Genomic DNA, 23,886 nt, shown 5'->3' on the forward strand with positions numbered 1-23,886 from the left:
GTATGTGTGTGTGTGTGTGTCTTGATGTGTGTGTGTCTTGATGTATGTATGTGTGTGTGTGTGTGTCTTGATGTGTGTGTGTGTGTGTGTGTGTCTTGATGTATGTGTGTGTGTGTGTGTGTCTCTTGATGTGTGTGTGTGTGTGTGTGTGTGTCTTGATGTATGTATGTGTGTGTGTGTCTTGATGTGTGTGTGTCTTGATGTATGTGTGTGTGTGTGTGTGTCTTGATGTGTGTGTGTGTGTGTGTGTGTGTGCGTGCGTGTGTGTGTGAGTGTGTGTGTGTGTGTGTGTGTGTCACCGTTCAGCGTCAGACAGAGCGTCCTCAGCTCTCTGCACCTGGAGCTCCTCCTTCAGCCACTCTGAGAACAACAACTACACAACAACAACAACAACAACAAACATCAGTCCTCTGAAGCAACAATCAACGGAGTCACACTTCAGCTGAGTCGGCAGTTTAGTCTGACTGGAACTCACCTGGTTTAACTTTACAAACAACAACAACAACTACATAGACTGTCAAAATAAAAGCACCAGGTTGGATTGGTTATTACGGTGACTGTCAAAATAAAAGTACCAAGTTGGATTGGTATTACGGTGACTGTCAAAATAAAAGCACCAGGTTGGATTGGTATTACGGTGACTGTCAAAATAAAAGTACCAAGTCGTATTGTTATTACGGTGACTGTCAAAATAAAAGTACCAAGTTGGATTGGTATTACGGTGACTGTCAAAATAAAAGCACCAGGTTGGATTGTTATTACAGTGACTGTAAAAATAAAAGTACCAAGTTGGATTGGTATTACAGTGACTGTCAAAATAAAAGTACCAAGTTGGATTGGTATTACGGTGACTGTCAAAATAAAAGTACCAAGTTGGATTGGTATTACGTTGACTGTCAAAATAAAAGCACCAGGTTGGATTGGTATTACGTTGACTGTCAAAATAAAAGCACCAGGTTGGATTGGTATTACAGTGATTGTCAAGTACCAAGTTGGATTGGTATTACGGTGACTGTCAAAATAAAAGCACCAAGTCGGATTGGTATTACAGTTATTGTCAAGTACCAAGTTGGATTGGTATTACGGTGACTGTCAAAATAAAAGTACCAAGTTGGATTGGTATTACGTTGACTGTCAAAATAAAAGCACCAGGTTGGATTGTTATTACGGTGACTGTCAAAATAAAAGTACCAAGTTGGATTGTTATTACGGTGACTGTCAAAATAAAAGCACCAGGTAGGGTTGCTCCTCCTCACCTGGTACGGAGCTTCATGCTGCAGCTGCTGGAAGCCGGCGTGGCTCCACAGCTGTCGGGCCGTCTCCTTCCAGCTGTGGTCGTCATGAGTGATGCTGCTCCACAGGCCGGGCTGCTGCAGAGGAGGAGCAGGAGGAGCAGGAGGAGCAGCAGGAGCAGCAGGGGGAGCAGCAGGAGCAGCAGGGGGAGCAGCAGGAGGCCTCCTGAGTTCAGGCAGCAGTCGAGGCAGCAGGTAGAGAAGCTACACAGGAACAGGAAGTCACTGCTTCTGCAGACAAACTGATCTGAGTTCAGATCTAAACTCCCCTTAAACTCATTTTAACTTTAAAGCTCTGATCAACTCATTTTAACTTTAAACTTCTGATAAACTCATTTTAACTTTAAAGCTCTGATCAACTCATTTTAACTTTAAACTTCTATTTTTACATTTAAATGAGGTTTTTTTTCCCTCTTCTTTTAAATGTTCCTTGTTTTTATCCACGTTTAGAGTTTGACTCTACGGGACGTCCTGCTGATGGACGAGTCCCAGCAGGACGTCCTGTTGGACAAAATGTCTCCACACCTTCTTATAGAGACGGACGGGGACAAAGTCCTGTTGCCGCGGCGACGAAGCTCCTCTGCAGATCCCGTAACAAACCGCCGACAAACACAACCTGCGTGAGAACACCGAGCGTCACTGGGAGGAAACGATGACGTCACTGGCTTGATGACATCATAGATAAGCGACAATGACATCATAGATAAGCGATCATATATATAGACGATGGTCCAGCTCATATATAGACGATGGTCCAGCTCATATATAAACGATGGTCCGGCTCATATATAAACGATTGTCTGGCTCATATATAGACGATGGTCCGGCTCATATATAGACGATGGTCCGGCTCAAATATAAACAATGGTCCGGCTCATATATAGACGATGGTCCAGCTCATATATAGACGATGGTCCGGCTCATATATAGACGATGGTCCGGCTCAAATATAAACAATGGTCCGGCTCATATATAGACGATGGTCCGGCTCATATATAGACGATGGTCCGGCTCATATATAGACGATGGTCCGGCTCATATATAGACGATGGTCCGGCTCATATATAGACGATGGTCCGGCTCATATATAGACTATTGTCCAGCTCATATATAGACGATGGTCCAGCTCATATATAGACGATGGTCCGGCTCATATATAGACGATGGTCCAGCTCATATATAGACGATGGTCCGGCTCATATATAGACGATGGTCCAGCTCATATATAGACGATGGTCCAGCTCATATATAGACAATTGTCCAGCTCATATATAGACGATGGTCCGGCTCATATATAGACGATGGTCCGGCTCATATATAGACGATGGTCCAGCTCATATATAGACGATGGTCCGGCTCATATATAGACGATGGTCCAGCTCATATATAGACAATTGTCCAGCTCATATATAGACGATGGTCCGGCTCATATATAGACGATGGTCCGGCTCATATATAGACGATGGTCCGGCTCATATATAGACGATGGTCCGGCTCATATATAGACGATGGTCCGGCTCATATATATAGACGATGGTCCAGCTCATATATAGACGATGGTCCAGCTCATATATAGACGATGGTCCGGCTCATATATAGACGATGGTCCAGCTCATATATAGACAATATATATAGACGATGGTCCGGCTCATATATAGACGATGGTCCAGCTCATATATAGACGATGGTCCGGCTCATATATAGACGATAGTCCGGCTCATATATAGACGATGGTCCAGCTCATATATAGACGATGGTCCGGCTCATATATAGACGATGGTCCGGCTCATATATAGACGATGGTCCGGCTCAAATATAGACGATGGTCCGGCTCATATATAGACGATGGTCCGGCTCATATATAGACGATGGTCCGGCTCATATATAGACGATGGTCCGGCTCATATATAGACGATGGTCCAGCTAATATATAAACGATATATATAGACGATGGTCCAGCTCATATATAAACGATATATATAAACGATGGTCCGGCTCATATATAAACGATTGTCTGGCTCATATATAGACGATGGTCCAGCTCATATATAGACGATGGTCCAGCTCATATATAGACGATGGTCCGGCTCATATATAGACGATGGTCCGGCTCAAATATAGACGATGGTCCGGCTCAAATATAGACGATGGTCCGGCTCATATATAGACGATGGTCCGGCTCATATATAGACGATGGTCCGGCTCATATATAGACGATGGTCCGGCTCATATATAGACGATGGTCCAGCTAATATATAAACGATATATATAGACGATGGTCCAGCTCATATATAAACGATGGTCCGGCTCATATATAAACGATTGTCTGGCTCATATATAGACGATGGTCCAGCTCATATATAGACGATGGTCCAGCTCACCGCACACAGAACACCATGTCGCTGCCTGTCCTGCAGAGCAGCGCCGAGCCCACGGCCTCCGACAGCGCCAGCGGCTCTGGCAGAGCGTCCGGCTCCAGCTGCACCAGTGCATTGTGGGACGTGGCGGCGTGGAGGTGGACCGTCAACGCCCCCAGACCCAGGATGTGGGCGGGGCTTAGCGAGGGGCCCTGCAGGGGCGGCAAGGGAGGCTTCTAAATTAACACTGTGTCTCTAGTAATGTGGGTCTACAATAATATGTCTCTATAATAAAGTGTGTCTCTAGTAATGTGTGTCTATAATGATGTGTCTATAATATATGTCTATAATCATGTGTGTCTCTAGTAATGTGTCTATAATCATGTGTGTCTCTAGTAATGTGTGTCTATATTTATGTGTGTCTATAATATAGGTCTATAATTATGTGTCTATAATCATGTGTGTCTCTAGTAATGTGTGTCTATAATTATGTGTGTCTATAATATAGGTCTATAATTATGTGTCTCTAATAATGCATGTCTATAATCATGTGTGTCTATAATAATGTGTCTCTAGTAATGCATGTCTATAATTATGTGTGTCTGTAATTATGTGTGTCTCTAGTAATGTGTGTCTATAATAATGTGTCTCTAGTAATGTATGTCTATTATGTGTGTCTCTAGTAATGTATGTCTATAACAATGTGTCTCTAGTAATGTATGTCTATAATGTGTGTCTATAATGTATGTCTCTAGTAATGTGTGTCTATAATGTGCGTCTAGTAATGTATGTCTATAATAATGTGTGTCTCTAGTAATGTGTGTCTATAGTAATGTGTCTCTAGTAATGTGTGTCTAGTAATGTATGTCTATAATAATGTGTGTCTATAATGTGTCTCTAGTAATGTATGTCTATAATAATGTGTGTCTCTAGTAATGTGTGTCTATAATAATGTGTGTCTCTAGTAATGTGTGTCTCTAGTAATGTGTGTCTATAATGTGTGTCTAGTAATGTATGTCTATAATAATGTGTGTCTATAATGTGTCTCTAGTAATGTATGTCTATAATAATGTGTGTCTCTAGTAATGTGTGTCTATAATAATGTGTGTCTATAATAATGTGTGTCTCTAGTAATGTGTGTCTATAATAATGTGTCTCTAGTAATGTGTGTCTATAATAATGCGTCTCTAGTAATGTATGTCTATAATAATGCGTCTCTAGTAATGTATGTCTATAATAATGCGTCTCTAGTAATGTATGTCTATAATAATGTGTGTCTCTAGTAATGTATGTCTATAATAATGTGTGTCTCTAGTAATGTGTCTCTAGTAATGTATGTCTATAATAATGTGTGTCTCTAGTAATGTATGTCTATAATAATGTGTGTCTCTAGTAATGTATGTCTATAATAATGTGTGTCTCTAGTAATGTATGTCTATAATAATGTGTGTCTCTAGTAATGTGTCTCTAGTAATGTGTCTCTAGTAATGTATGTCTATAATAGTGATTCAGGTGTGCAGCTCACCTGGTAGTGTAAAAGGTTCCAGAGCCGCTGAAGGAGGCAGGAGAGGAGCTGAGAGTTGTTGAGGAGAGACTTGATGAAGCTGGAGGCCCAGAGGTTCTGTCTGCAGGGAGACCAGGTGATAGAGCATCTTCCTCCTCTAATCCAGGTGATAGAGCGTCTTCCCTCTCACAGACAGAGAAGTTTCCTGAGACGTAGAGTCGGAGGACCTTACCTGTGCGGCGGCTCGACTCTAGAAGCTTCTACCAGCGTCTGACAGAAGCTCCTGAGGACAGAATCCACCGCCTGGCGAGGGACAGACCAGAGCGTCAGCCGCGGGACACAGAGAGAGACACCCGGTGAGACGACGGCCGGGACGCACCCTGAGACGGAGGTCGGGGGGCGGAGCCACGTCCACCTGGAGCCTGACGAGCGCCGGGGCCCCCGAGGGCCGGTCTGCACCGCCGGGGAAAAGCAGGCTCAGGGTGTGAGACAGCCTGGACAGCTGGGGGGACACCTCTGGACAGGAGACACCGTGGTCCTCAGTCACTTCTCCGGACACGAACGTGGTTCTTCGGTTCCGTCGCCTCACGAGTGAAACGAGCAGCTTCGACCTAAACCTGGTCTGAACTGGTTTCTAACTGGTCTGAACTGGTTTCTAACTGGTCTGAACTGGTTTCTAACTGGTCTGAAGAAACCGATCCAACCGATCAGGAACCAAATGAAAACCTACAAACCAGAACAGTGACCCACTGGGACCTGAAAACCCACCCAAACCAGTTTAAACTGGTGTGAACTGGTTTGAACTGGTGTGAATTGGTGTAAACCGGTGTGAACTGGTTTGAACTGGTGTGAAATGGTTTGAACCGGTGTGAACTGGTTTAAACCGGTGTGGACTGGTTTAAACTGGTGTGAACTGGTGTAAAACGGTGTGAACTGGTTTGAACTGGTGTGAAATGGCTTGAACCGGTGTGAACTGGTTTAAACTGGTGTGAATTGGTGTAAACCGGTGTGAACTGGTTTAAACCGGTGTGGACTGGTTTAAACTGGTGTGAACTGGTGTAAAACGGTGTGAACTGGTTTGAACTGGTGTGAAATGGCTTGAACCGGTGTGAACTGGTTTAAACTGGTGTGAATTGGTGTAAACCGGTGTGAACTGGTTTAAACCGGTGTGGACTGGTTTAAACCGGTTTGAACTGGTGTAAACCGGTGTGAACTGGTTTAAACCGATGTGGACTGGTTTAAACTGGTTTGAACTGGTGTGAACTGGTTTAAACTGGTGTGAACTGGTTTAAACTGGTGTGAACTGGTGTAAACCGGTGCGAACTGGTTTAAACTGGTTTGAACTGGTGTGAACCGGTGTGAACTGGTTTAAACCGGTGTGAACAGGTGTAAACTGGTTTAAACCGGTGTGAACTGGTGTGAACGCGATCCGGAGTCGGTGCTCACCTTCAGCGTCTCCTTGCACCACCAGCTCTGTGAGCGTCTTCAGCTGGACCTCCAGGAGCTCCAGGGGGTCCTCGCTGGGGACGGAGCGGGACGCCGGCCCTGAGGACAAAACCCACATCCTGGTGACACTGAGAGACACTGCTGAGGAGGTGAAGCCCACACCTCCTCCTCCACCTCCTGAGGAGGTGACGTCCCCACCTCCTCCACCTCCACCTCCTGAGGAGCTGCAGTCCCCACCTCCTCCTCCGCCGCTCCTCCTCTCTCGCTGGCAGGCCTCCACGTAGGACGAGTACTGAGCAGCCGGAATCTTCTCTGCTCTGAAGATCAAACCAACAAAACGTCACTTGACTCACACTAAAATCTAGACGTACACATGTAGAAGCTTCCTCACTTCTTCAGAGCGTCGATGAAACTCATCCGAGCGTCGGCCTTCACCGGGAGCTGCAGTCAAACATGACGGAAACATCAGGAAACATCTGGAGGCCAACGGGGGAGGGTACAGGAGGAGGGGGAGGAGGAGGAGGAGGAGGAGGAGCAGCAGGAGGAGGAGGAGGAGCAGCAGCTCACCACTCTGGGCGTCAGCAGCGCCGGGAGGAACCGGGTCAGGAAGTAGGGCCTCCTGAAGATACTGAGGAGAGACGAGGACAGACTGAACACCACCGCCACTTTGTCCTTTCATGTCTTTTCATCTGTCGTGGTCGTTTTACTGTCATTTCAGTGTTGTTCTACCGCCGTCTTGTGGTCGTTATATACTTGTTTTTGATCTTTTTCGTGTTATTTGGTTGTTTACATGTAATTTTTTTGGTCGTTTCGTGTAATTTTTTTGGTCGTTTCGTGTAATTTTGTGGTCGTTTCGTGCTATTTTGTGGTTGTTTCGTGTTATTTTTTTGTGGTTGTTTCGTGCTATTTTGTGGTTGTCTCGTTTAATTTTTGTGGTCGTTTCGTGTTGTTTTTTTGGTCGTTTCGTGTTATTCTGTGGTCGTTTCGTGTAATTTTTTTGGTCATTTCATGTTATTCTGTGGTCGTTTCGTGTAATTTTTTTGGTCGTTTCGTGCTATTTTGCGGCCGTTTCGTGCTATTTTGCGGCCGTTTCATGTTATTTTGTGGTCGTTTCGTGCTATTTTGCGGTCATTTCGTGCTATTTTGTGGTCGTTTCGTGTTATTTTGCGGTCATTTCGTGCTATTTTGCGGTCGTTTCGTGTTATTTTGCGGTCGTTTCGTGCTATTTTGCGGTCGTTTCGTGCTATTTTGCGGTCGTTTCGTGCTATTTTGCGGTCGTTTCGTGCTATTTTGCGGCCGTTTCGTGCTATTTTGCGGTCGTTTCGTGCTATTTTGCGGTCGTTTCGTGCTATTTTGCGGTCGTTTCGTGCTATTTTGCGGTCGTTTCGTGCTATTTTGCGGCCGTTTCGTGCTATTTTACGGCCGTTTCGTGCTATTTTGCGGCCGTTTCGTGCTATTTTACGGCCGTTTCGTGTTGATCTGCATCAGTAGTGCTCAATGTGTCTTTGTGTGGTTGTTTTTGAATGTTTCATGTCACTTGGAGGTCATTTCACATCCGTTGTGCTTGTTTAGTGCTTCATGGTGGGTTTTTTTGTCTGTTGCTCTAACGTCTCTTTGTGGTGATCTGTTGTCATGTTGTGGTGGTTTTGTGTGTCTCTCACCTGGCCTCCATCACGGCAGCAGAGATCCTGCCGGTGCCTTCAAACAGAGCGACGGCCTTGTGCACGTCCTGCACAGCCTGACACTGACGGACAGACATCACGTCAATGAAAACAACACCACAAAGAGCTTTATTGTTTTGTTCACGAAAACTAGCCATCTAATGAAACTGTATGTTTTTTTATGCATCTGTAAAGTTGATGGTGAGATTTAATGCTCTGCGATACCTGAAGCCACCACTGGGTGTCACTGTTACCTGCACTGGAGCACCTGTAGCAGAAACATCCTGGTACAACCCCATGTCCTCCACTGACTCCTGTACACACACACACACACACACACACACACACACACACACACACACACACACACACACACACACACACACACACACACACACACACACACACACACACACACACACACACACACACACACACACACACGGATAAAAGCAGAGATCATAAAACATGTAGCAGGGTTCCATTAGCAAAGTGGATATTCAGACTTTAACCATGGAGGAACACCAATAACCGCAAGAGTGTGTGTGTGTGTGTGTGTGTGTGTGTGTGTGTGTGTGTGTGTGTGTGTGTGTGTGTGTGTGTGTGTGTGTGTAAGCTCGTGATTCCAGATTTCAAGAACAAAAAGGATTTATTGCACTACGTCAAAAAGATCAATTAATTTCCGCTGCAGCTCAGCGCTGAACCCGTGCGCCTGTCACTTTAAGAAGGGGCGGGGCATTTTCCACATCCTGCTGAGTCATGAGATTTGTCCGGCGAGACGTGAGGGAGTGACGTAGTTGGTGGCAGTACAGGCCTCTGGTGCTTTGTGTTGTTGTTGTTGTTGTTGTTTACCTTGAGGTCGGCCAGTCTGGTCTTGGCCAGAGAGACGTACTCCATCAGGAGGCCGCGGTGCTTCAGGGGGACGAACGGAGGGTGGAGGATGTGGACCTGGTGGAGGAGGAGGAACAGAGAGTCAAGCAACCGTGTGGGACTCAACCTGACTGGAGGGTGGAGCACATTACACTGAGAGGGTGGAGCACATCACACCGACACAGAGAGGGTGGAGCACATCACACCGACACAGAGAGGGTGGAGCACAAAGAGGGTGGAGCACATCACACCGACACACAGAGGGTGGAGCACAAAGAGGGTGGAACACACTACACCGACACAGAGAGGGTCGAGCACAAAGAGGGTGGAGCACATCACACCGACACACAGAGGGTGGAGCACAAAGAGGGTGGAGCACATCACACCGACACACAGAGGGTGGAGCACAAAGAGGGTGGAGCACATCACACTGACACACAGAGGGTGGAGCACAAAGAGGGTGGAGCACATCACACCGACACACAGAGGGTGGAGCACAAAGAGGGTGGAGCACATCACACTGACACACAGAGGGTGGAGCACAAAGAGGGTGGAGCACATCACACCGACACACAGAGGGTGGAGCACATCACACTGACACACAGAGGGTGGAGCACAAAGAGGGTGGAGCACATCACACCGACACACAGAGGGTGGAGCACAAAGAGGGTGGAGCACATCACACCGACACAGAGGGTGGAGCACATCACACTGACACACAGAGGGTGGAGCACAAAGAGGGTGGAGCACATCACACCGACACACAGAGGGTGGAGCACAAAGAGGGTGGAGCACATCACACCGACACACAGAGGGTGGAGCACATCACACCGACACAGAGGGTGGAGCACAGAGAGGGTGGAGCACATTAGAGCCTTGTGTTTGAATGGCGCTCTATAAATAAACTTGTCCTACGTGTCACGAACACACACACACACACACACACACACACACACACACACACACACACACACACACACACACACACACACACACACACACACACACACACACACACACACACACACACACACACACACACAGGTGTGTCGGCAGCAGGATGAAGATAACGATGAAGATGAAGATAACGATGAAGACGAAGACGAGGGCGTGGCCACCTTGAGGTACTGAGGCGGTTCAAAAGGAACCAGGTCGGACAGGAACTTGAGCAGGAACACCAGGGACTTCTTGCTGCCGGCCTGGAACCCGGAGCCGCCGCCGAAACTCTCCTGAGGGCAGAGAGGCCGTCAAGGCACCGTGGAGTTCAAACCACCAGAAGCCCCGCCCCCTGGACCGGCAACACTCTTGCTAGTTTGGCCGTTTTTGGGTCTCCAGCAGCATTTTTCTCTTTTTTGTTGTTGTTGTTGTTGTCAGCCTTGTTTTACTGAAGACTGAAGCTCACTACGGAGTTCCACAGGGTTCTGTGTTGGGACCCTTACTTTTCATACTGTACACACTTCCTGTAGGGAACCTTATTAGGAACCATTAACCCCCATTGTTACACAAGTGATACGCAGATCTGTGAAAGTAGCGCTGGTTTTCGCCACCGTCGCCATGGTGACGGTTTCCTAGGAGGACGTAGAGACGGTCGGACCTTGAACCAGTGGCTGTAGGAGGGGAAGACGGCGGTTCCCTCCAGCGCCCCCTGGCGGGCCAATAGGAAGGCGGTGACCATGTTCTCCAGGTCGTAGGCGTGGAACGCGGCGCCCAGCAGCCGGGACAGCAGCTCTGGAACCCAGAACGGGACGGGGGTCACGTGACCTTCCTGCTCCTCGGCATGTCAACGACGTGATCGCCACAATAAAGTGAGGCAGGCAGTACGCTGCCTCGCCTCAAGGGGGCGGAGCTGAACTACACTTTGGGCATAATTTCCATTGAAAAGGAGTTTTTTGTTTGTTAGTTTTTTTTATATAAGGCAGGAGTAAGTAGAGGAAAATTCTAGTCTGTGATCATTAAACTTTTGGCTTCAAATAAGTTTTTTCTAATCATTTTGATAGACAAGCTTTATTAACATTGATTAAAAATACATTAGGAGAAATACCTTATTTCCCTTTTCTCTCCATTATATTGTTATTATTATTACTACTATTATTATTACTATTACTATTATTGCTAATATTATTACTATTATATTATTATTATTATTACTATTACTACTATTATTACTATTACTATTATTATTATTATTACTATTACTACTATTATTACTATTACTATTATTATTATTATTACTATTACTACTATTATTACTATTACTATTATTATTATTATTACTATTACTACTATTATTACTACTACTACTATTATTATTACTACTACTATTATTACTATTACTACTATTATTACTATTATATTATTATTACTATTATACTATTATTATTATTATTACTACTACTACTATTATTATAACTATTATTATTATTATTACTATTACTACTATTATATTATTATTACTATTATTATTATTACTATTACTACTATTATTATTACTACTATTATTATTACTATTATACTACTACTACTATTATTACTACTACTACTATTATTATTACTATTACTACTATTATATTATTATTATTATTACTATTATTATTATTACTATTACTACTATTATTATTATTACTACTATTATTATTACTATTATACTACTACTACTATTATTACTACTACTACTATTATTATTACTATTATTATTATTATTACTATTACTACTATTATATTATTATTATTATTACTATTATTACTATTACTACTATTATTACCATTACTACTATTATTATTACTATTATACTACTACTACTATTATTACTACTACTACTATTATTATTACTATTACTACTATTATTACTATTACTACCATTATTACTATTATTACCATTATACTATTATTAATATTACTACTACTATTATTACTATTATTATTATTATTACTACTACTATTATTATTACTATTACTACTATTATTACTATTATTACCATTATATTATTATTACTATTATACCTTTATTACTACTACTACTACTATTATTATTACTATTATTATTATTATTACTATTATTACTATTGTTATTATTATTTTTCTCAAATCGATTCCCTGGATAATAAAATGCACAGTAAGTCGCTGCAAGGCGGCTGCAGCCGTACCCGTGAGGCGGTGCTGGGCGTCGCTGTAGTAAACCAGCAGGGTGGAGCAGAAGCTCAGGACGTGTTTCCAGTTCACCTCGTGGGTTTCCAGAACCTTCTGCAGGTGGAGCAGGAGCTGCTCCACCCTCAAGCCCCCGGACAGCTGCCGGGGGGAAAACACACACAGCTCCAAATCGTGCAGTCGCTTCTCTTTTTGTGTTTTAAATGTGATCTGCCGACTCAGCGAGTTGTGTGCATGGGGCGTGATGGAGGTTTACCTGACGTAGCAGAGCGGTCAGCGTGCTGCTGGACTTGGCAAACGTCCAGCCGCTCTGCAGACTGACGGCGTCCGACACTGAGGACACCAGAGGTTTGCTGGGTTTATTCTTATGCTTTTGTTGCGGGTGGAGGTGCAGGTGGAGCTGGAGGTGGAGAACATGGTCCACCAGGGCCCTGATCTCCACCTCCAGTCAGACGACCTGCTGCACGTCACGGAAAATACAAGTTGGAATTCAAAACCCCAAACGTTTCCTTTGTTCTTAGTGCAAAGAGGGAAAAATACATTATGAAAAGTAAAAGTTTACAAAGAGAAACGAGGGCAGATGTATTAATATTATATTAATATTATAATATATTATAATAATATTATCTCAGTCAATCGTCCTCCTGCAGCTTTCTGCATGTCGTTAACACCATAGATATAAAACCCTAGATGCCTCCCGGTGCCGCCTGTGACGTGCCGACAGCGAAGTTGTAAAAATAAAATCAACTTTTAAGATCCTGCAGACGCTTTATTATTATTATGAAGCCGTAAGAACAAGAAGGTTCAGCAGTGACGTCAGGAAGCTGCCGGAAAAAAAAAGGCTTTTTCTGCAGGACTGTTCACACTCTGATAAGACTGTGCTGAACTTGTAGGCCACGCCCCCTCAAAGCAGGCCACGCCCCCTCAAAGCAGGCCACGCCCCCTCAAAGCAGCTCCTTCTCGGTTCAGCAGGACGGTTGGAACGGTCCAAACTAATTTGTTCTCCCAGACGAGCTGGACGAAGGAAACAAGACCAACTGGTCTGAACTGGTCTGATCTGGTTTCTAACTGGTATAAACTGACAACTGGTCTGGAACTGGTTTCTAACTGGTCTGAACTGGTTTCCAACTGGTCTGAACTGGTTTATAATTGGTCTGAACTGGTTTATAATTGGTCTGAACTGGTTTACAACTGGTCTGAACTGGTTTGAGGAAACCGATCCAACCGATCAGTAACCAAATGAAAACCTTCAAACCAGAACAGTGACCCGCTGGGACCTGACAACCCACCCAAACCGGTTTAAACTAGTGTGAACTGGTTTAAACTGGTGTGAACTGGTGTAAACCGGTGTGAACTGGTTTAAACCGGTATGAACTTGTATGAATCGGTGTGAACTGGTTTAAACTGGTGTGGACTGGTTTAAACTGGTGTGAACTGGTTTAAACTGGTGTGAACTGGTTTAAACTGGTATGAACTGGTGTGAACTGGTTTGAACTGGTTTGAACTGGTGTGAACTGGTGTGAACTGGTTTAAACTGGTATGAACTGGTGTGAACTGGTGTGAACTGGTATGAACTGGTGTGAACTGGTTTGAACTGGTGTGAACTGGTTTGAACTGGTGTGAACTGGTGTGAACTGGTTTGAACTGGTTTGAACTGGTGTGAACTGGTGTGAACTGGTTTGAACTGGTTTGAACTGGTTTGAACTGGTGTGAACTGGTGTGAACTGGTGTGAACTGGTTTGAACTGGTTTGAACTGGTGTTCTCCCAGACGAGCTGGACGACGGAAACGAGGCCATCTGGTGTTCTTTGAGGAGGATGAACTAGCGTCCACTGCGTCACGCTGGAAGACCTTCACCTGTGAGCTGCGGCCTGAAGGTGAGAGTCTGCGTGAGGGAGTGGGTGAAGAACCGCTGCAGAGCCTCCGGTGAGGCTGAAGCTCCACAGAGCGACGCCTCCAACACCCCGATCCTGGAAGAAGAAGAGAAGAAAGACAAAAAAAAGAGACGAGTTCGGAAAAATTACGACATTCGGGCAGAAGAATTCACCAAAATCTGCCGTTTTCCTCCAAATACCCGGCTTCCTGTCTGGCTGTAGAAGAGTTTTCTGTTCGTCTTGGCCCGTTACATACGTGAGCCCATTTTCACAGCTCTCGGTGAAATTTGATTCTGAGGCTACTTTCTTCCAATCCTGCAGGTGGCGCCGTTGAGCCACTTCACAATGTGTCGCTCCCGCAAGCTATCAAGGTTTACGCCGAACCCGACGACTGTGCAAACGTTCACTAAATGTTATGTCTACTAAAGCCCTTGAAAATGCACAGACAAAATAATAACAATAATAATGATAATAATAATAATCCCTATGTTTCTATAAACTGTCAGTGCTCGGACCCTAATAAAGCCAAACAAGGAATAATAAATAATTAAAGCTGCAAGCAGCGTTGGCCGGGACCTCGCTGAAGCCCGTCGGGGGGGCCACGATCCTCTGGACCGGCTACTGATCATTTTTTAAGTTTAAAAAAAAAAAAAAAATGTTTTTAATGACTTTTATTTTGAAAAATGGCGTCAAAACCAGCTAATTAGCTAGTGATTCCTGACCGCAGCGCCCCCATTAGGCCACCTACCAAATTTCAGCTCAATCAGACAATGTCTGTTAGCATGCTAACGGGCATGCTAGGCCGCGAGCTAGCCGATCCACCTGAAAATCTCAGGTGGTACTCGGCAGGTGCCCCCGAGCCGGAATCTGGTTTTACTTCAATTCTGGTGTGGATGACACGGCGCTGATGGAACATGAAAGGTCTTTCAAAAACTGCCACCGACATGAATTTGAGGCTAGGAGGCCCGGCACTTGTCAGCGGCGTACGAATTACAAAGGCCTGGCCTTTCACGAGGGCCTTAATTATGTAGATGAAACACAGTAAGACATAATGTAAAACTGTATGAAAGGAAAATAACATGTAAAAGTAGAAACTATTGGGTTCTGGGTAATACATTTATTTTGATTATATACCGTGATTTTCAGACTGTTGAGCGCACTGGAATATTATAAGCCGCACACACCAAATTTAAAAAGGAAACAAAAGAAAAGAAGAAGAAATGTCGGAGTTACGTGATGCACCTGAACGCATCATGAAGCTCGTTAACCCTTGAAAATCAGAGTTTTCTGCTGCAGAGTTCAAAGTATGTTAAAAAAATAAAAAAGTAGCGGTTTATCGCCTAGAAAATACAGTATTTTCCCTTTTTCCCCCAAAACATCAGCTGTGAAAGGTTCTATACCAGCGTCCAGACCCTCCTGCAGCAGACTGACCCGCGTCCACAGAGTCCAGGAGCCCTGAAGACAAAACAAAACACTATGAAACGTTGAAGAGTGGGATTAAAAGAGAAGGACAGACGAGCCCTGGAGATTATTTGATGCAGACTCACAGAAGAGCATGTCGTCCAACACCGAGCTGCAGAGGACGGAGATCCTCCGCTCTGCCGCCGCGTCCTGGACCGGCTGGAACCCCACCGACACCAGGACCCCCACCAGGGCTGCAACACAGCAGGTAATCTGGATTAGAGGGGGAAGATGCTCCATAATCTGGTGTTAGAGGAGGAAGATGCTCCATAATCTGGTGTTAGAGGAGGAAGATGCTCTATAATCTGACGTTAGAGGAAGATGCTCCATAATCTGGTGTTAGAGGAGGAAGATGCTCCATAATCTGGTGTTAGAGGAGGAAGATGCGCCATAATCTGGTGTTAGAGGAGGAAGATGCGCCATAATCTGGTGTTTGACGAGGAAGATGCTCTATAATCTGGTGTTAGAGGAGGAAGATGCTCTATAATCTGGTGTTAGAGGAGGAAGATGCTCTATAATCTGGTGTTAGAGGAGGAAGATGCTCTATAATCTGATGTTAGAGGAGGACGATGCTCTATAATCTGGTGTTAGACGAGGAAGATGCTCTATAATCTGGTGTTAGAGGAGGAAGATGCTCTATAATCTGGTGTTAGAGGAGGAAGATGCTCTATAATCTGGTGTTAGAGGAGGAAGATGCTCTATAATCTGATGTTAGAGGAGGACGATGCTCTATAATCTGGTGTTAGAGGAGGAAGATGCTCTATAATCTGACATTAGATGAGGAAGATGCTCTATAATCTGACGTTAGATGAGGAAGATGCTCTATAATCTGACGTTAGAGGGGGAAGATGCTCTATAATCTGGCGTTAGAGGAGGAAGATGCTCTATAATCTGACGTTAGAGGAGGAAGATGCTCTATAATCTGACGTTAGAGGAGGAAGATGCTCTATAATCTGACGTTAGAGGAGGAAGATGCTCTATAATCTGACGTTAAAGGAGGAAGATGCTCTATAATCTGACGTTAGAGGAGGAAGATGCTCTATAATCTGACGTTAAAGGAGGAAGATGCTCTATAATCTGACGTTAGAGGAGGAAGATGCTCTATAATCTGACGTTAGAGGAGGAAGATGCTCTATAATCTGGCAGTAGAGGTTCTTGGTACCCGTCAGAACTTCCTGTTGGACTCTCCTGGTCTCCTCCTCTTCCTGCGGAGGCGTCCAGCCACACAGAGACTTCATCTGAGACACCAACCAGCACCGGACGTCCTCCTCACTGGGGGGGACAGGAAGTGGGACAGAAGGGCTCAGAGGGGGGGGTCTCAGCGGGGGGGTCTCAAGGTGGTGCTCGGCCCTCACCCCTCCAGCAGGTGCTTCAGATGGAGGACGTTGTGAACATGAAGGTGGTGGAACAGCTCCAGTCTGGGAAGCTTCTGGAAACAAACACAGCAGAACGTCCCGCTTCAGTTCCGTCAGGACGGCGTGGCGCCGGATTCAGACGTGGGTTCCTCACCCGGTGCCTCCGGACCTCCTGCCCCAGCAGCCCGGGGCCCAGGAGCCCCCGACGGAGCAGCTCCCTGCTGGACTGCAGCACCGGGGCCAGCCGGGCCTGCGGGGGGGGGGGGGGAAGAGGGCAGAGGGAAGACGACCCAAGCTAACAGCCACGGTGATGCTAGCGTCTTCTAGACCAGTGGTCCCCAACCCCCCGGAGGGGGGGGCGCCGCGGACCGGTACGTGGATCAATCGGTACCGGGCCGCCCAAGAAATAATTAATTATTTCCGTTGTATTTATTAACCGAGTCTGAACAATCTTTTATTTTGAAAAATGACCAGATTCTCTCGGTTGCGTCTCGGGTCACTTGAGCGCCAAACGTTTAACCCACAAGCTAGCAAAATGAGCGAAAAACAGACGTGTTTGGAAAGTTTCTTTTGGAAGGGAAAAGGGTGAAGAGACAGAAGAAGAACTTCCAAGAAAGAGAACGTTTTTAACAGTTAACCAGGAGTTCTACTTGATGGCGACAGGTGATTCCCACAGACCGAGTCCACTGGGCTAACGGCTAACGGCTAGCTAACGAGGCAATGAAGCCTTCAATAATATAAACAATCTACGAACCCCCCCCCGGTCCGCAGTACAATTGTCAAGCACTGACCGGTCCGCGGTGATGAAAAGGTTGGGGGCCACTGATCTAGACCTTCTTCTAGTGAAGAATTGTGCTTCACAATAAAAGCTCGCTTGATCTTGATTTTCAGAATAGACGCTAGCGTCGCCGTGGCTGTTCGCTTGGTCAGAATTTGACCCCCGACATTAATGCATCTGTGGAGGTCACATGATGTCACAAACTCACCCTCTGAGCTGGACTGAGCATCTGCCTCGCCTCCTCCTCCTCCTCCTCCTCCTCCTCCTCCTCCACCTTCTCCACCTCCTCCTCCACGATCTCCGTCAGCCTCTCCAGCAGCATCTTCACCGCCAGCGTCGTCACGGCGACGTGGAGCCGAGCGGCCTGACGCTGCAGCTCCGCCGCTGACAAACAGCACAGTTCACACCTTCACACCCGGAGCTCCGCCCCCGAGGCCTCTCGCCTCCGTCACGTTGAGATTAAGATGAAGCTTCACAGAAGTCCACCGACGGGAATTCTGTCTGTACTGGCAAAACACCCGTCTCCTACTATTGTGGGTCTGTATCAGGGGGGACACTTTGTCCTCCCAGGGCCGAACCACGACTTTTATTTTGAAAGGCAGGAAACATTTTTTTAAATGATGTGACCTCGACATTTAGCGACACCGTCAATAATGGTAGTTTAGATAATACTGGTCACACAGCTTCTGTTTTCTGATGTTCAGTTTGAGTGGCGAATCATCAAACGTGTGTTTTCATGTGCTTTCATGTTTTCATGTGTTTTCATGTGGATCCATGTTTTCATGTGGATTCATCTTTTCATGTGGATTCATGTGTTTTCATGTGGATTCATGTGTTTTCATGTGGATTCATGTTTTCATGTGTTTTCATGTGGATCCATGTTTTCATGTGTTTTCATGTGGATTCATGTTTTCATGTGGATTCATGTGTTTTCATGTGGATTCATGTTTTCATGTGGATTCATGTTTTCATGTGAATTCATGTTTTCATGTGGATTCATGTGTTTTTATGTGGATTCATGTTTTCATGTGTTTTCATGTGGATTCATGTGTTTTCATGTGGATTCATGTTTTCATGTGGATTCATGTGTTTTCATGTGGATTCATGTTTTCATGTGGATTCATGTTTTCATGTGGATTCATGTGTTTTCATGTGGATCCATGTTTTCATGTGTTTTCATGTGGATTCATGTTTTCATGTGGATTCATGTGTTTTCATGTGGATTCATGTTTTCATGTGGATTCATGTGTTTTCATGTGTATTCATGTTTTCATGTGGATTCATGTTTTCATGTGGATTCATGTGTTTTCATGTTTTCATGTGGATTCATGTTTTCATGTGGATTCATGTGTTTTCATGTGAATTCATGTTTTCATGTGGATTCATGTGTTTTCATGTGGATTCATGTTTTCATGTGTTTTCATGTGGATTCATGTGTTTTCATGTGGATTCATGTGTTTTCATGTGGATTCATGTGTTTTCATGTGGATTCATGTTTTCATGTGGATTCATGTTTTCATGTGGATTCATGTTTTCATGTGGATTCATGTTTTCATGTGGATTCATGTTTTCATGTGGATTCATGTGTTTTCATGTGTATTCATGTGGATTCATGTTTTCATGTGGATTCATGTGTTTTCATGTGGATTCATGTTTTCATGTGGATTCATGTTTTCATGTGGATTCATGTGTTTTCATGTGTATTCATGTGGATTCATGTTTTCATGTTTTCATGTGGATTCATGTTTTCATGTGGATTCATGTTTTCATGTGGATTCATGTGGATTCATGTTTTCATGTGGATTCATGTGTTTTCATCCGTTTTCATGAGTTTTCATGCGTTTTCATGTGGATTCGTGTGTTTTCATGCGTTTTCATGTGTTTTCAGACTGAACCTCACCGAGCACCGAGCCGGTGGCGGCGGCGGCGGCGGCGGCCTCCACGCCCTCACGCTCAGGCTCTCCGTCCAGAGAGCTCCACGATGGCGCCGCGTCCTGCAGGAAAAAAAAACACTAATTTCCATCAAGCAGGAAATCATTTGATTCCTCGATTCTCCACTTCAAAGAAACATACAAGCTGCGTTCACTTTCATCTCTGACCAAGCTGCTTTGTTGTAGCCGAAAAAGAAGAAAACCCAGATATTCAAAGGTGATTTTTTCTTTCTTTTTACTATTTGTATTGTCATTATTTTAATGTTTCGTCAATTCCTTCAACAAATCAAACTTGTATAAATCAGCCTTAAAAGTCCAAAACAACTTTCCCAAGGTGAATGAACGCCTTTTTAAACTAAACCCTAAAAACACTGGGGCGTAAAAATGGAATCCAGATGGTGTTTCTGAAACGTGTTTTTTCTGGCTGACCAAATATTTCTTTTGGAGCCAAAATATCATCTAAAATTAAATTAAATCATAATAACCCTCCGCGGGTTTTTGAGTCGTCTTGCGAACTGAACGATTCCTGGAGGAGGTGAATAACAAGAAAAGTGACAAACGCACAGTAAAGAGACACAAAACAAAGTCATGTGTGCAAATATGTGTATATATATATATATATATATATGGACAACAAATTAAGTTTTGAAACTATAACGCAGTGTTTTCTTGCCCCCGACCGTCCCTCTCTCACCCTGACCGTCCCTCTCTCGCCCCGACCGTCCCCCTCTCTTACCCTCTCTCACTCTGACCGTCCCTCTCTCGCCCCCTATCTCACCCTGACCATCCCTCTCTCACCCCGACCGTCCCCCTCTCTTACCCTCTCTCACTCTGACCGTCCCTCTCTCGCCCGACCGTCCCTCTCTCGCCCCGACCGTCCGTCGTCTCTCGCCCCGACCGTCCCTCTCTCGATCGTCCCTCTCTCGCCCCGACCGTCCCTCTCTCGATCGTCCCTCTCTCGTCCCGACCGTCCCTCTCTCACCCCGACCCTCCCTCTCTCACCCCGCCCCTCTCTCACCCCTCTCTCGCCCCGACCGTCCCTCTCTTACCCCTCTCTCACCCCGTCCCTCTCTCGCCCCGACCGTCCCTCTCTCACCCCGACCCTCCCTCTCTCACCCCGCCCCTCTCTCACCCCTCTCTCGCCCCGACCGTCCCTCTCTTACCCCTCTCTCACCCCGTCCCTCTCTCGCCCCGACCGTCCCTCTCTCGATCGTCCCTCTCTCGCCCCGACCGTCCCTCTCTCGATCGTCCCTCTCTCGTCCCGACCGTCCCTCTCTCACCCCGACCCTCCCTCTCTCACCCCGCCCCTCTCTCACCCCTCTCTCGCCCCGACCGTCCCTCTCTTACCCCTCTCTCACCCCGTCCCTCTCTCGCCCCGACCGTCCCTCTCTCACCCCGCCCCTCTCTCACCCCTCTCTCGCCCCGACCGTCCCTCTCTTACCCCTCTCTCACCCCGTCCCTCTCTCGCCCCGACCGTCCCTCTCTCACCCCGACCCTCCCTCTCTCACCCCGCCCCTCTCTCACCCCTCTCTCGCCCCGACCGTCCCTCTCTTACCCCTCTCTCACCCCGTCCCTCTCTCGCCCCGACCGTCCCTCTCTCACCCCGACCCTCCCTCTCTCACCCCGCCCCTCTCTCACCCCTCTCTCGCCCCGACCGTCCCTCTCTTACCCCTCTCTCACCCCGTCCCTCTCTCGCCCCGACCGTCCCTCTCTCACCCCGACCCTCCCTCTCTCACCCCGCCCCTCTCTCACCCCTCTCTCGCCCCGACCGTCCCTCTCTTACCCCTCTCTCACCCCGTCCCTCTCTCGCCCCGACCGTCCCTCTCTCACCCCGACCCTCCCTCTCTCACCCCGCCCCTCTCTCACCCCTCTCTCGCCCCGACCGTCCCTCTCTTACCCCTCTCTCACCCCGTCCCTCTCTCGCCCCGACCGTCCCTCTCTCGCCCCGACCCTCCCTCTCTCGCCCCGACCGTCCCTCTCTTACCCCTCTCTCACCCCGTCCCTCTCTCGCCCCGACCGTCCCTCTCTCGCCCCGACCGTCCCTCTCTCGCCCCGACCCTCCCTCTCTCGCCCCGACCGTCCCTCTCTTACCCCTCTCTCACCCCGTCCCTCTCTCGCCCCGACCGTCCCTCTCTCGCCCCGACCCTCCCTCTCTCACCCCGACCGCCCCTCTCTTACCCCGACCTCCCTGAACAGACCAGCCACATCCTGCTGCTGTTCCAGCAGCTGGATCACCTCCCCCTGCAGACGCTCCTCGTCCTCGGGCTTCGGCTTCTTCGGCACTCGCCCGGCTGGAAACACAAACACACAGAAGAGTCACACCTTTGGTCCCCAATCCTGCAGCGAAACTGGACATTTTACATCTGAGGAGAAAAGCACAAGATCACAAATGTACAAAAAAACAACAAGAAAAACGAAGGGGAAAAATACTAAATTACTGCAAAGAGGCAAAAATGGCAAATTATCAATTAAAAGTCAAATGACGTGTCGAAAGTGTGTCGTCTCTCTCTCTCTTTTAGAAAGTGTGTTGCTCCAAGCAGCCAATCAGAAATCAAACCCTATATAGTGTCATCGGGGGTTCGGCCAATCACAATCAAGGTAGGCTCCTCCCCCCCCTCCTTTGACTCCTCCCACAATCAGGCAGCTCTGCTCTGGCACATGGCGCCACGAGAGGAAGTACTTCCTTCCTCTTCCCATAGATGGGCGGAGCCAGTCCAGCTCACACAGACACAGCAGATTCTGGGTGTCGCTCCTCCAAGGATCCCAGATTCTAATGGAGGAGGATCAAAGAGGAGCTGGAAACTTTGAATACGAGGTTTCTGCAGCGACCAGATCATGTGGAATTGTTAAAAAGCTGTAGAATATGACTTAAATATACAAACACTGTCTAAAATTCTTGTAAATTACAAATGCAAAAATCATCACAAAAATAAAACAACAAAACAACCACGCAAAACGACAATGAAATAATAATAATAATTAAAAAAAAGCCCAATATAGCCCAGTAATAATAGAACACGTATATAAAGTAGCCTTAAACAGATTAAACGTCACAAAAAATCTTCGCGTAACGTCGTGTCATTTTCCAACGTCACGATGACGTCATCACTTTTTTGAAAGCTGCGCTCGATTCGGTCTGCGACAATGCGGCTACGGCGGCTAGCTCTGCGTTAGCTTCATCACTTTCCGCCATTTTTGAATTCGCCACTCGACACCGAATCTCCCGGTGGTTTTACTTTATGAAAATACGCCCCTTGACTTCCAAAGTTTGGGATTTTCGAAAATATAGGCGAGTTTCACGTTCAAAATATTGAATCTGCTCATCAAAGTGCAACCGTAAGTTATGATATATGGTGAATAAACTTCATTCTCTGGAGTTTTCATCCCGGCAGGAAGTGAACATGATGTACAAACGTACAAAACCTCCGATAAATCTTGCTTATAATGCAATATAATTTAGAAAACTATTATCATAGAATGAAAAGGTGGGAACCAAAATATTCATATATATATATTCGGGCAGATATGTACAAAATATTAATAAAATGAATTAAAATTTAGTAAAATGAAGGGCTCAAAATGGAAATGACTTTTTTTTTTCCCCATCAATTTATCTATATTAATTCCAGATTAGCAGTTTTTCTATTATTGCTCTACTGCATCTTCCTTTTGTTTCACTGACCACTAATTAGTAATAATTGCGTCCTTGAAAATAACATAACTCTGGTTTGGATTGTCCGATTTTAACAAATGAGGTGTTATTTTTTTTTCATTTCAGAACGCTTTACTCAGCCAGACCCATATCAATGCCTTTAAACCATTTTGGAAAAAAAAATGTCCAAGTGTCTCCCTATGAGACAAAAGACAATATTCCCATCAACACTTCGGAAGCTTCACCAGACTCCGTTGTGAAAACAACCAAATGAAAACTCATCACGCTCACAGCTCAACGTTCCGTCTTTAAAGTGAATATAAAGTAGTTAACAGCTCCGCTCGGACCTTCGGGGACATTTCGGCCACGATAAAAGTGAGCGAGGAGTTCAATATTCCGTGTAGAGTTGAATTCCCCGGACGCCCCGTGCTGCGTGGCGGGACTGCCGGAGACTCACCGAGGAGGCTGGACACGCTCCTCTTCTGACCCGCCGCCCCGCCGGACGCGCTCGCGGACATTTTACGGGAGCCGAACATTTTCAGAACGCCTCGGCAAAGCGTC

At 46.1% G+C, this 23,886-nt stretch overlaps 1 protein-coding gene across 1 annotated transcript in view; it reads right to left on the minus strand.

Annotated features, from left to right (window-relative positions):
* Positions 1-23,886, minus strand: part of fanca (FA complementation group A) — a gene marked incomplete at its 3' end in the record, with an annotated part of 33,825 nt that extends 9,939 nt beyond the window's left edge. Inside the window, exons 1-26 of the mRNA XM_080504832.1 lie at positions 23,783-23,886; positions 21,852-21,964; positions 19,643-19,736; positions 18,017-18,126; positions 17,119-17,214; positions 16,965-17,038; positions 16,772-16,881; positions 15,696-15,803; positions 15,549-15,603; positions 14,132-14,244; positions 12,532-12,608; positions 12,275-12,416; positions 10,725-10,858; positions 10,249-10,359; positions 9,113-9,208; positions 8,515-8,574; positions 8,261-8,343; positions 7,167-7,227; positions 6,991-7,040; positions 6,844-6,916; positions 5,386-5,456; positions 5,175-5,274; positions 3,674-3,861; positions 1,818-1,908; positions 1,257-1,370; positions 300-373 (exon numbers count right to left, since the gene is read on the minus strand). Of these exons, the coding sequence (XP_080360958.1) occupies positions 300-373; positions 1,257-1,370; positions 1,818-1,908; positions 3,674-3,861; positions 5,175-5,274; positions 5,386-5,456; positions 6,844-6,916; positions 6,991-7,040; positions 7,167-7,227; positions 8,261-8,343; positions 8,515-8,574; positions 9,113-9,208; positions 10,249-10,359; positions 10,725-10,858; positions 12,275-12,416; positions 12,532-12,608; positions 14,132-14,244; positions 15,549-15,603; positions 15,696-15,803; positions 16,772-16,881; positions 16,965-17,038; positions 17,119-17,214; positions 18,017-18,126; positions 19,643-19,736; positions 21,852-21,964; positions 23,783-23,861 (2,477 nt within the window). The 5' untranslated portion in view covers positions 23,862-23,886. The remainder of the gene's footprint in view (positions 1-299; positions 374-1,256; positions 1,371-1,817; positions 1,909-3,673; positions 3,862-5,174; positions 5,275-5,385; positions 5,457-6,843; positions 6,917-6,990; positions 7,041-7,166; positions 7,228-8,260; positions 8,344-8,514; positions 8,575-9,112; positions 9,209-10,248; positions 10,360-10,724; positions 10,859-12,274; positions 12,417-12,531; positions 12,609-14,131; positions 14,245-15,548; positions 15,604-15,695; positions 15,804-16,771; positions 16,882-16,964; positions 17,039-17,118; positions 17,215-18,016; positions 18,127-19,642; positions 19,737-21,851; positions 21,965-23,782) is intronic.

The sequence above is a fragment of the Blennius ocellaris genome (assembly GCF_963422515.1).
Source record: "Blennius ocellaris genome assembly, chromosome: 11".
Lineage (NCBI taxonomy): Eukaryota > Metazoa > Chordata > Actinopteri > Blenniiformes > Blenniidae > Blennius > Blennius ocellaris.